Genomic DNA, 13833 nt, shown 5'->3' on the forward strand with positions numbered 1-13833 from the left:
AAGTAATCTTGATTGTATCTCCTGCTCCAAGTGTAAACAAAATAAAAACTGGGGATATTCTTTGTTTTCACAGCTTTCCCTATGAAAACAACCCCCAAGTTGCTTCTACTAAACCCAGTATTTTAGTGGGATTTCTGCTGATGGGTTTATCTGGGAATATGCTCTAGTGAAAAGGAAGAAAATTCTCACAGCAGCTTTTTTCTAAATCATATCTTTGGGGATCTGTTTTACTGCACATTACTCTAATCAGTCTCTTGACTTCAGGACCTGTGTGGTTTGCAGTTTTGACTTCATTCATTTCTGATAATTAGTTTCCTTTAACTCTCCTGCCACTTCTGCATGGAATCGACTGACTGTGCTCATTCTGTGGCACCAGAAACACAAACACGTCTGCCAAAATGCTTTGGAAAGCAGTGGATAGTTGCTCAGTTTCCCTTTCTCTACTCATGGTCTCTTCCAGGGTCGTTGTTATGCACAAAACATGGTTGTAAACTGGAAGTGGCTAGAATTACTCAGGAGCCCTACTGATAAAATGTGCTTTCTCCTGCTCCCATCCCTTGTGCTCGTGTCCCTCCTCAGCAGGGAGGGAACCACAGTGCCCCATAGTTGAGGGGACACCCTTGTCTGTCTCTGTGCCAGCCCCTTCACCTGCTGGACCCTGGTGGTGGGGATGCTTGGGATGAGTCTCGAAGCAGTTCTGTCATCCTGCTGTGTCAGCTTTTTGGGAACTAACAGAATATCTGTAGTTGCTTTTTTTTGTGTGTGTTTTTGAGGCCGATTCAGAAGCTTTTCACCTTTTTATTTCAGATGATCCTGTAAATGCAGCTCCCACCACTTCTACCCGTGTGTTTTACATCAGCGTAGGCGTGTGCTGTGCTGTTATATTCCTGGTGGCAATAATACTAGCTGTCTTGCATCTCCACAGTATGAAAAGGATAGAATTGGACGACAGGTATGTATTCAGAGTTTTCAGGGGCTTTTGGGGGGATGCCTTTATGCAGACTTTTGGGATTCCTGGCCTCAGATATAAGCTTGCTGTAGTAACATGCAGTTTCTGCTAAGCTGCAGCAGCAGCTAGTATGTAGTTGTGCTAAGTGCTGTACTGCAGTAAGGCAGCAGTTGCAGGTGATGATGTGGAGGGTTGTGGTTCACTTTGATATAGGTGTAAAGTTTGGGAATTACAAGTGTTTGGTTACAAAGCTGAAAATCTCTCTTTCCCAGATGTATTTTTCAATTCAATTAAACCAAATTGGCACACAGGGGAGAAAACCTTGTAATGCAAACTCAGGGACAGTGCAGTTGACACACACATCTCCTTTTCAGTGTTTTGAGTGGGATTTTTCTGAGTGGGGAATAAACACCAAGAATTATACTGAAGCTCTCTTGGAGGCTATTTGAACAAGCTGCATCAGATGCAACTGTGCAAGACCTGGGAATTTTGAAACTGAATACTTTGGAAAAGCAGTTGGGTGTGTAGGTAGTTTCCATCTTCAAAAGGGTTTTTGAATGGTTTTGGTTCTTGCATGCAGCCTCTCAGGGCGGCTGTCCTCTGCCTTGGGCAGATGCTTTTCATTCAGCCTTTGCTACTTCTGTGTTCCCATATCACCTGGATTTTGGAGGAGTAGCTGTACTAAATAGAATTGGTACCAGAAGAGTTTTTCTCAGTCCCTGATCATCTGACCAAATGACCTGCCAGCTTTCCTCAATTTACTTGTTCCTAAATCGTCTACTGAAGATTTTTAAGTAATAGAGAATATTGAAAGATGCACAGCTTTGTTTGCTTCATAAAAGAAAAGCATTAAATCTAGTATATTTAAATATGTTCCTCTAGGAGGTTTTGAGAGGCTGTGCCTCAGTCTGGCAGCGTGATCAAATTGCCTTTTCTTCCACTGTTTTTTTGCAATGTGAATAAGAACCCGCAAATGCTTAGCTGAGAAACTGCTTCAGTGTTTTAATTTAACCCTCAGTGTTACACACTAGTAATAGATATGATCAGTGACTGCCTGATGGAGCAACGGGGCCAGGAATGCATGGGAGAAGAAACAACTTTTGATTTGGTTTTGAATAAGAAGCTCAGAATATTTCTGCAAAGGGGATCTGAATCAAAGATGATTCATTGTGAGGGTTAGTAACCTCACAGCAGCAACAGATTAAAACAAATCCTGCTGCTATTGCCCTTAATTTCAAAAGGCAGAGCTAGATAAAAAATGAGATTGTGAAATAAAAGTTAAAAATGGGCAGCTGGGTTTATGGGCTGCATTGGACTATTTGAGAACATTGTATTGAAAGTTCAGAGCAAATGCTTACATACCTTCTATCAAAGGCACTTTAAAAAGTGCCAGAGAAAGTTGGCATGGCTTAGCAGCGGAATAATGGGCGTAGTTAAAAGCAAGGATTAGTCCTTAAAAAGCTGAGATTGCATGCGAGTGAGAAGACAAAGATAATAAATACAAGTTGAACCTAAAAATACAGTAAAGCCGACCAAAAAAAGATGTTTCTTAAGCTTGCCACAGGCTCAAAACAGCTCTTTTTTCAGACTTGTCAGCAGCAAGAAGCCAGCCAGAGAGATCTGTCTGGCTGGTAGGTGATCAGGTTACAAAAGGAGTTTTCAGGGAAGGAAAAATGATAGGAGAAAAAGCTGTATCAGTGTTGACTGTGGTGGCTGTGTCAGAACATTGCTTCCTGGGGGACTTACTGGAGAGTGAATCACAATGGGGAGCTTTGAAGACACAGTTCAAATGGCAACTTATTATCACTCTTTTTTTTTTTTTTGCTAGCAGCAGAGAATATTCTTTCAAAAACTCTGAAGGAAGTGGAGTAGTTGGACTGTGAGCTTTGGCTTTTGACTTTGTGCAGGGGAAAAAAAAAAAAAAGCTGTAACTCTGTAGCTGGAAAACAGCAGGTGTTGGAGTAACACAAGGGGAAAAAAAATCCACGTCAGTACAAGTCTCTGTTGTTCACAGTAAGCCTGATATTTTCTATTGAGTATTAGCTTCTGTTAGGAAATGGGGACAAAAATACATTAGTAGGTACATCTGTGGTTATGATTTAAAAAAGAAAAGTCACTTCTTACCCATTTTATCTTAGAAGAAAGAAAAAGGAAGTCCTGCTTCACAAACATAACATCCTTGAGGGCATCAGCAAATATGTCCAGAAAATGCTACAGGAATAGCCAGCACTGCTAGCTCAGTGCTCAGTAGCAGTCCCAAATGCAAATGTTACTATTCTGCAAGAGAGGCCATTGCAGCTGCAGTAACTTCTTTGGCAGTATTTTGTCCTGTGGATAAGACAGGAAGCATCTTAACACATCTTAAATTGAACACTGTGTGTGGGTATGGCCCTTCTGTTACCAAGAAAATTCACTGAAGGGCCTGTGGGAAGAGGAAAGAAGGACAATCAGTGAAAAATGGCAAAGCAGGCTTGATGTTTTGATCTGCGAAAGAGATCTGAGGCAGATAAATGGGTGCAGGCTGAACTGCAGGACAGTGTCTTGATGTTTGTTCTCACACAGGAGGTAGGAAGCACCACTATGCTGAACTTTTCCTTGCAGCCTGTTAGGTATCACTAGTGCCTATCTGCTGCCGTGTGAATGATCTGTGCCTTTCTGGCTCTACTCTCCTTGCAAACTCTTGTTAAGTTAGCATTGCCTTCAGTGAGGTGCTGGCACCAAGAAGTAAAGACATATGAGTCTTCTCTGGAATGTAATGGTTTTGTTGTTTCTGGCATGGGAGAATGTCTTTTGCAATAAATGTTTTGCCAGTTTGTGTACCTCCATTTTTCAAAGGTGGGGAAAGCAAACCAAAAAATAGTCTACATGAAAATAAGGAAGAAGTCATTAGCTGTCGAGGGACAGAAGTGCTAAGGTTTCTTTTAGTTACTCAAAATACAGTTTGGTGTGCATGAGACTTCAAAAAGACAGTATTTTCAAAGTTCAATCTGGAAAATCTTCTGTGTTCAACTTTGATATGTTAATTTTGAGTTTAATGCAGTAGCACACAGTCACGTTCATGTCCAATTTCGTTTTTATAAAACAGCATCAGTGACAGCAGCAGCTCCCAAGGTTTATCCCAGCCTTCCACGCAGACCACGCAGTACTTGAGAGCTGACACACCCAACAATGCAACGCCAGTAACCAGTAAGTGTTAATCCAATCACAGGCCTCTGCCACAGACTGCCTTGGATGCAGCTGGAGTGTTAGTATGGGTTGCACTGATTCTGTATTAAGGAAGGCAGAAAAGCAGGAATAATCTCCTGGCTGTCAGTTTCTCTTCAGAGTTTGTGTGATGTATGGTTTTATCCACCTTTGGCATTCACAGTCAAGATTGAAATCTACATGTGTTCTGGGATGCTGGAGTCATCTTATGAGTGTGATGGTGTAACAAGGGTGACATGTTCATGCTTTCTTTTAAATAGCTTTTCTTGATTTTATTTCTTTTTTTTTTTAAGGAGATGGGAGACAGTGAAATAAAAAGTGTAAAGTGACAGTGCTTTATATGCTCTGTAATAGATCAGTCTGGGAACTGATACTAGCTACATTCTGTGTCAGTTCTGTGATTCCTGAAGGTATTTGTTATCTACAGAGAGTGTTTACTTCTGCAATTACTATTCATCAGCCTTAGTGGAAGGATGTCTCGTACAGCATAACACTATAGAAGGGACCTTTCCTGCAATCAGGGTTTGAAGATGTGTGATTCCCTGGCAATTCAGTCTCATTGAAGGCTGGACTGACTGTGATTTGCCTTTTCCCTTGTGCTGGCACTTAGGCAGCTAGACTGCTAACCAAATCAGGGAGCAGAGCCAGCCGAACGCTGATTTTCTTCTGTTGTGGTTTGTTTGTTGGTTGGCTGGGATCTCTGGATTGGTGTGCAGCCTAGCGAAATGAACACCAGTTTTGGTGCTTCAGGTGGGGTATGGATCTACGGGACTGGACACTGAAAGAAAGCAGGACTTAGGCCAGACAGAGTTGGTTCAAAGTACTGCTAAAATCCACTCTGAAAGATCTAAGTGAGGTAAGGGTGTATGTTACAAAGTGAGGGAAAAATAGGGGGAGCCTGGCAGGGGAATGAACACTCTCTTTGTCAATCTCAATTAATTGTTTTTCTAAATTTTCTAAATAGAGTAGGAATTGCCAAGCTTTTCAAGAAAGTGTCTTCTTTTGTTATCTGCTGCCAATGATTCTTCATTCTGTAACGCACAAAAGTTTTTTGTATAAATAACCTGAAGAGACTTTCTTTCAGCAATCTAGTAAGTAGGAATATCAACATCTATCCTTTATACAGTGCAATATTTATTCTTTAGAGCCAGCTAAATAATGATTAATGGCTTTTTTTTTTTTTTTTTTAGCAAGCAGTAAGAGCCAAAAGTTTCTTCTGTTTCCTTCTGGCTGCACTTAGTATTGATATTAACCATCCCAATCAATGGTAGAGTACTGTATGAGTATTTTCACTACTATTCAGTGCTAGTGTTTTTTTCCAGTTTCCTCCCCAGGTGTGGGAGCAAATGTTTAACAAGAGTTGAACTCCTGCAGCTTTGGTAAAGTCTTGGCTTTCTTCTAAATTGAACTAATATCTCCCTAAACAGAAGAGATTTTTGTCATCTGAGTTCATCTGTTTTGGAAAAAGCTGCCTGGAAACTTTATATGGTAGAAGCATTAAGGCAGATGCATCTATTAAAAACTTATTTTCCACGGAGTTTGGAAGAGACCACAGCATGCAAATAATTCTTAAGCTGGTTTTCCTAATTACTGTTCCACCTGCCCCTCTTTTCACCCGCTAGCCTTTTTGTGCACCACTTCTCATCCCAAAGCACAGTGTGGTGTTGGTGTGCTGTCAACCTTGGGATTTTAGGTTGGCTCTCTAAGCAATGTCATCTAATTAGTGCGATCTGTGGAAACCTGTTAAAGAGCCTCTTGCAAAAGACTTGCCATGAAGGTGACTGCATCCTTAGTGATAATTGAGCTCTTCACCGAGATGAGCGTGGAAGCAGCTGTACCTCAGTGGCACTCACTGTCTTGCTGTGTTCAATATGTATTGTTTCAGAATGCCTTTTTTGGGGATGAGGGTTGGATACCAGCAGTAACGTGGGGAACAGTGAAACTGAGTGTAAGGAGAAAAAAATTGGATGCAAAAAATAAACAGGAAGAATGCTGTTAGGCCTATCACTGCTGTATTAACCTTGTTCTCAGTGACACTTAAAATTTATCATAAAAGTGACTCTCAAACTTTCTCTAGTAATTCAAGGTCTTGCTACAAAAACACTCAGGCCTTTTTGAGTATGTTGGTGTATCTAGCTAGATGTGTCTCATGCCCAGAAGAGGGCACTGCTGATTCTGGTTGTGCTCCTGATGCAGTACCGGGTAAGGCGTTTTCTTGACTCCAGCAAGTCTTCAGCAGTTTCTAACCTCAGTCTTTATTTCCCTGTTGAGAGGGAAGTGCAGTGTTACGTTAATCTGCTTCAGTATGCAAGAAGGAGCTTTATTTACTTGGTGTTAATAATGAGTCTCAGTTGTACATCATATAGATTTGTGTGATTGCTACGTTTGGCTTCTCTCGTGCATTTCTGTTATTTAATACTATACATAATCTTCCTAAGTACACACTGCTTGCATGTCTTTGTACCTGTAGGTGGTGCTGAGGTGAAGCAATGTGCTTGTGGTCTTATTATAAGGGTATTTATATTGGTTTGTTTGGCTCTGCTGGCTCCTCAGGTTATCCTACGTTACGGATAGAGAAGAATGATCTTAAAAGTGTCACTCTAATGGAAGCAAAAGCTAAAGTGAAGGATATAGCCATCTCCAGGGAGAGGATAACTCTAAAAGATGTGCTCCAGGAAGGTATTTACGGCCCTCGGGACGCTTGTTGGTTACAATGTGGTGTTTGTATATATGTGTATGTTATTTTCTTTGCAAGGTTTTTCTGAAATTAATCATTGGTGATGTTGCTGATCTTTATAACTCTTGTGGAGGTAAAGAATGATGGATGATGTTTGCATTTGGGGTGTGGGGAAGCGACTTCTAAAATGCATTAGAACATGGGAGCGACTAATTATGCAGAGTAAATAATTGTCTGTGTTAATAATCTGGTCATTTAAAAAGAAAAATAAATGAAAGGGTGAGATGGCTAGGGAGTGAGGTAATCAGCTGAGGCTGTAAGTGGTTAAGTAACTCAACTGCAAAGTTATTGCAGGAGAACTTAAGGGGGGAAAAAGCTTCTCTGTCATCTAAATTCAGTCAGTCTCCATTTAATAGCAAATATGGGAATCTTGTCAAATGCAAAATTAACATTTCTGCTATGAAAAAATTAGACTACAGTTTCTTTTGTAGCTTAATTTTCATTTCTGAAGCATTCATTTACAACAACAATTGTTTTTACTTGATATTGAATTTAGAAAATGGACTTTAAATATTTGGATTTTTGTCACTAATGATTAGTACTGCAACTTTAGTCTGCATCCCCATAGCTTGATAAGAAACCAAATTTTCCAAAGCTACACATTGAGGATAGTTGTCTTTTAGAGGCAGAACTGCAAAGTGCTTTACATCCCCATCTGGAAAACAACATGAGGTTGCCAAACATTCTGATTTGATGCATGGCTTTAATCTTCAAGCTGATAGCTTTGTTCTCAAGTCCAATGGTTGTGCAAAAATGTACTTACGTGTGAAGGATGTGTTTTGGATCATAGAACTGTAGAATGGATTTGTTTGGAAGGAGCTCAACAACCCACCCAGTTCCAACCCCCCGCCATGGGCAGAGGTGCTGCCCACCAGCTTGTGTTGCCCAGGGCTCCCACCAACCTGGCCTTGAACTTATTCAGAGACGTGGCTGCAATGAGATCTTCCCAGAGCCTTCTCTTCTCCAAGCTGAATGCCCCCAGCTTTCTCAACCTTTCTTCATAGGTGTGGTGCATCCAGCCTTCTGATCATCCTCGTGGCTTTCCTTTGGACCTGCTCCAATGGTCTGCATCCTTTCTTTAGAGGTCATCTAGCTCAACTTCCCTTCAGTGAACAGGGACACCTACAGCTATACCAGGTTGCTCAGAGCCCCATTCAGCCTGACCTCGAATTCTTAAATGATGGGATATCCACAACCTCCCTAAGCAACCTGCTCCAATGCCTCATCACCCTTATTATAAAAAAAAATAATAAATTCTTTCTTATGTCCAATTTAAACTCCCCTCTTTTAACCTCAAGTGCTTTTCAGGAGGACTGTACTCCATCCTTACATCTCCCATCTTGTACTACTAGCAGAAATTGCTACGATGCAGATACAGATCTTGCGCTTGGATTTGCTGAAACTAATGAGGTTCACCTGGGCCAACAGCTCAGCCTGCCTAGGTCTCTCTGAATGGCATCTCATCCCTCGGGCACACTGACCACATCACTCTGCTTGGCACCATCCACATACTGCTGAGAGTGCACTTGATCCCACTGTTGATGTCACTGATGAAGATGTTAAAGAGCACCACTCCTAGTGTTGACCCCTGAGGGACACCACTTGTCCCTCATCTCCATCCAAACATTGACCACCACTCTCTGGGTGTGATCTTGTAACCAGTCTCTCGTACATCAAACAGTGCACCCATCAATCCATATCTTTCCAGTTCAGAGGGAAGGCTGTTATGGGGACTGTGTCAAAGGCCTTATAGAAGCCCAGATAGATGATGTCAGTGGATCTTCACGTGTCCACAGATACAGTTATGCAGTCATGAAAAGCGCCAAGGTTGGTCAGGTAGGACCTATCCTTGATGAAGCCGTGCTGCTTGTTCCATTTCATCTCCTCTTCCGTATGTCTTAGCATAGCTTCCAGGAGGGTCTGCTTCATGATCTTCTCTGACACTGAGGTGAGACTAATGGGTCTGTAGTTCCCTGAGTCATCCTTTCTACCCTTCTTAAAAAATGGGTGCTATGTTGTTTCTTTCCTGTATCTGGGGTTGCCTCAAACCAATTGCAGCACCTTGTGCTTGGCCTTGTTCAACCTCATTAAGTTCTTGTGGGCCAAATTTTCAAGCCTGTCCAGATCCCTTGGGATGGCATCCCATCCTTTGGTTGTATCAACTGCACCACTCTGCTTGGTGTCATCAGCAAACTTGCTGAGAGTGCACTCAGTCCCATTATCCAGGTCATTGACAAAGGTGTTGAAGGCTGTGCTTCTTTATAGTGTCTCTTGCCTGTAGCTGTAATGTTCAGAGCCATCTGATGCCTGCCAAGTGGGATCATAACATCTCACAAAGTTTATATGCAGTCTCATGGTAGATGATAAGGAAAAAAAAAATTGCAATCATCCTGTTGAGTACTGAGGAATCAGGTAAGAGTTGAACTTTATGCTGGGATATGTAATGTACAGCTGTTCAGTATGGTTCTTTCTCTTGGAATAACTTTGTTAAAATACGAGTGGAAAAATTTTGAAGACTGGGGGGAAAAAAAAAGCCAGAAAAATTAAAACCAAAATAAATCTTTGAAGAAAGCCTATCACACTTTTATAATGTAGTACTGTATTCACAAACTGTACTGTGTAGGTACTGCTTTGTTGAATGCTTTACTTCTCTGTGTACTTTAAAAAGAAAAAAAGTGTAATTGAGCAATGTTTTGCCTGGGGAATTCCTGACTTGACTGTATGCAGAAAAGATGGAGCTAGAAGTTTTGGCACAGGCTGTGAACTACCACAAATAAACCAGCTATCAATGTCAATACTTAAATTAGTTAACCAGATTCTGTTGCTGTCATTGTTTCATTTTTGCTTGTCTTTTTTATATTTTTCTCTGAAGTTAACTAAAGCTTTCAGTCTTTGCTGTGTAGAGCTCTGAATCCAACTGCTGATGGAGAGGTGGTTATTTGTTGTCGGTACTCTTGTTGATTCACTGGGACATTCAGGGCTTAAGCTTTACTCTCCATTACTCCTAACTTTCTGCTGTGGCAGGTAGTGGGTTAAGGTAGTGGGTTTTCAATGGGTGTTTAATTCTGTCACCATTATCAATGTGTTTTAAACATACAGTGCTTACTAATTTTATGTTCTCTTCATAGGCACGTTTGGGCGCATTTTCCATGGAATACTAATAGAGGAAAAAGATCCCAGTAAAGAAAAACAAGTTTTTGTGAAAACTGTTAAAGGTATGCTTACCTGAAGGACTTTGTTTTGTCCAGTTGTTTGGCCTGTGTTGCATGCTGAGTCTATCAAATCTGTCTTTAAAAACAGTTAAGCAAAAGCCTCGTAGAACATAGTGAAACTTAAAAATTGCAAACAATTTGGGTGCTGCTGTCAGCCAGCAAACGGTGATGTTGTATGGAAGAAGAAGGTACTTGTTCACAAGTGTCTGCAGTTACTGCGTCGTCAGACACTTCAAAAAATCTCATTTTCTTTTTCCTCTTGGCATGGAACACATACAGCCTTCCCCCTGTCTGAAATACTGAAAAGGCACAGCTCACTGGTTTCTGTCACTTACTTTAAGTTATGATCATACCTTTTGGTTTTTCTCAGCCAGTGGTGTATGTATGTGTATATACACATGTAAGTATATATCATTTATATACATATGAGTTCAGCTTAGAAGCTACTTGGAAGAATATTAACACTTGTTTAAAGGGGAGGAATTTAAGATCAACCTGTTTCGGAATAAAAGTAGCTAAAAAGCATCCCTATTTTGAGCATGTCTCATGGCAGTCTGAGATGGATGTTGTTGCATTCTTTAACTGTGTGTAATTCATGATGTAGGCCTAGCCAGGGTGGTGTGCTTTGCCAGTGAAGATAGGCCAGTGCCAGGTATTGTACCTGCTGCTCCAAGATATATCAGGCCTTTTTATTTTTTTTCAGGGTGCCAGCTACTCTCATAATAACAACATGCTGCTTTTTTTTTCTTTTTTGAGTGCTTCTGTGATGGTACACTTCCATGCTGTAGCATTTCTCTTCCCTGTTGAATCCAAAGAGGGCTTCTGTAAAAGTGGGTTTGTCACCCTTTGGGAGGATCGTGGAACTTTCTGCTTGGCAGGGTGGTGGTATCTGGAACTCTGAATACCGAAGTTGTCTTTGGCTTTGTTTCTGACATAGCAAAAAAATAATGTTCACTTTGTAAAATACTAATGTCTTGTAGGGAGGTTTTTGTGGGTTTTTTTTTTTTTTTTTTTTTTGGGTTTTTTTTTTTTTTTTTTTTTTTTTTTTTTTAGTAGCAAGAAGTAATCAAGCATCCTCAATTAAGGACAGTTCTGCTTCTTTCCAGTATCTTGGCAAGTTTTCCTAATTTTGGTTCTTCTCTTTCCTTCCCTGCCGGACAGTTTGGGGTTTCATTTTCTTGATTTCAAGTAGCTGGTGAAAGTTTTATCCCATGTTAGGTGAGCTTGCTGCTCCTCTGTGTTCCACAAAGCTCTCAAAGCTGCTGCTTCATCCACCACTGTTACCTTAACTTGTGATCCCCTTTGCTGTGTTGTTTGGTTCTCTTCACTGATGCTCAGTCAACAGACACTCCTGTAACATCTAAAATTGTTGTGAACGTGGACACTTTGACTGTATGCTTACTTGATAGCATGGAAATAAGACAGCATCTGCAGAAACATGTCTAAGTTGAGCTGCTTCCCAGCACTGCTTTTCTGAGCAGCATGAGCCTTCCAGTCTGCTCTTAAAGAAACATTTCTCCCTTGATATTGCTTAGATACAGTCTGTCTTTGATACAGTCCATGTCCTTTCTCCTAATGTTTTGCTTTGCAGTGAAAGGTTTGCTAGCTGCAGTTCCATACTGCACAATAGTCTTAACAGAGCAATGGTATTTGCATAATTGTTGTTACTAGAGAATTTCTTAGCTTTAAAAAGTGTAAACTCATTGTCTGCATAGATAATAGATTCTGTTGATGTTTGTCTGTGAAATAATACGGGCTTGGGCGTTGCTAGGAGAATAACTAATAAACATCCCCTCTTCTCCTTACTGCAGTGTATTTGTAGAGCCAATATTAAGCAGTTTCCTCTTTGTACCTTGGCTGTGATGGCTGTGTGTGCAGCTGGGTCATGTACTAAGTTAGGAATTTGATCTGCTTGGAAAAAAAGAGTGCGAAAATGCTCTTAACCTGAATTTTCCTTGATCTGTTTTGTCCTGTGACCACACACACTGTCCTGTTTGGTACAAACACAGAGTAGGGTCGAACTGCAGAGGAGAAAATGAGTGTAAGAACTATAATGCTGACTTAAGTATCTCTGTTGCTGGAGGCAAAAAAAAGGAGCCTGAGGGTCATGGAAAAGAAACAAGGGAAAAAAGTCCTTGTAGCTAAGTTACCCCAGAAAAGCATATGCCGTGTCCTAATTTTGTTTTCTGCACAGTGTGCTCTGATGTTGGTACAATGATACTCTCAATTACAAAACAAAAAAACATGAAGGCATTCAGACTTTCTGAAAAATGGGAACTGAAACTCTTTCAACAGGTGTCGTGGGGAAGAAAGAGTAAATAATCCAATAACCTTCCTGAGAGAAAAGACTTCTTTCTTATCAGGATCAGAGCTTAAGACGTGGCACTGATACCTTGTTGTTAGGGTAGCTGGGATAGCTAGAGTTGCTGCAGCTTTAAATCTAGAATTGTTCATAGAAGAAACCCTTTGGAAGAATAATATCTGGATAGGTCAAATAGAATCAGTATGTTTCTTTCCAAACTAGAGCTTCTCTATTTTCTCTGAGAACAAGCTTCCAGTAATAAAGTAGGAAAGATTTTATTAATGGGGCTAGACTGCTGTCTATGATATTCTTACAGTATTCACCATGAGAAACAACTTCCTTCTAAGACTAATGGAGCTTTGTCTTCTCATTTTTATACTGAACTATTTGATGCTGCCAGCAAGAAATGGCTTAAAAATTGCCTTCCTGATACAGCTAATGTCTGTACAGAAGTGTTGGAAACAATTAGACTGTCTAATTTACAGGAAAACCTCTACTTTATTCAAGCTTTGGCTAGATGCATTTGTAGTTGTTGTAGTTGTCAACTATGTCACTGGGTGCATCCTGTCAGCCCCATATGGACACCAGTGTACTGGCACACAAGTTGCTTTGAGACCGGGTGTTTCCAATGGAAGCCATATTAAACATAGCAACTTTGCACAGTGCAAAGTGAGAAACTGTAGTGGATAAGTGATTATCCTCTGGTATGTCCTAAAATGTCCTGCAAAAAGTGTGCTGGTGCTTGGAAGGCCTCTTTGAGCCATGGGCAGCTCATGTGTTGGCTTCTAGAAGACCTCTACTGTTCTAAGGAAATCATTAAATTGATGTTAGAACTATTGCTTCTGCTTCCTTTTGAGAGACATCACAGAACTTGTCAGTGAGACGGAACTCTTCAGTGTCCTGGCACTTCTAGCTGAGCAATCAATGAAGTCACCAAAGTGCTTTTCGACCAATTCAGTGACTTTTTATTGTATATGTGGCTTGTGAGGTGGTAGCACTGCAATTTGGAAACGCTTTTTTCTGTTGTATCTCTTGTAAGTTTACAGTGCGAAGGTCAAGTCAATCTCCAGTGCTACAAGTTCACTCCAGCTCCCTTAGAAAATGTTTTTCCTCTCATCTAACTGTAGTATGTTCCAAAGAAGAGTTGTAACATGCCCCAGATAGTGACAAACCTTCTACCTGCATGTTCATGAAATACAATAATTCGTCTTTTTTTCTGATGGTATATCATCTATCATTTGAGAGCATATCTGGATGCATGAATCTTTCCTTATGCAGAGTGCTCTGTGCCAACAAGAAAAAAGCTTAAAAGGCACAACAAAAAAAAGAGGTATCGGTTGGCAAAACTAGAAGCGACTTTCTGGAAGCTTTAATAACTTTAGGGGTATGAAGGCTGCATGCCCAGGGAAAGAAAGATGTCTTTTTTTAT

At 40.7% G+C, this 13833-nt stretch overlaps 1 protein-coding gene across 1 annotated transcript in view; it reads left to right on the forward strand.

Moving 5' to 3' along the window:
- The window catches only part of RYK (receptor like tyrosine kinase), a gene marked incomplete at both ends in the record, with an annotated part of 49934 nt that overhangs the window by 19771 nt on the left and 16330 nt on the right, over window positions 1–13833 (forward strand). The window contains 4 exons of the mRNA XM_079539593.1: window positions 808–952; window positions 4035–4135; window positions 6707–6832; window positions 10019–10105. Coding sequence (XP_079395719.1) covers window positions 808–952; window positions 4035–4135; window positions 6707–6832; window positions 10019–10105 — 459 coding nt within the window. The remainder of the gene's footprint in view (window positions 1–807; window positions 953–4034; window positions 4136–6706; window positions 6833–10018; window positions 10106–13833) is intronic.

Source organism: Tetrao urogallus, assembly GCF_951394365.1.
Source record: "Tetrao urogallus genome assembly, chromosome: 9".
NCBI lineage: Eukaryota > Metazoa > Chordata > Aves > Galliformes > Phasianidae > Tetrao > Tetrao urogallus.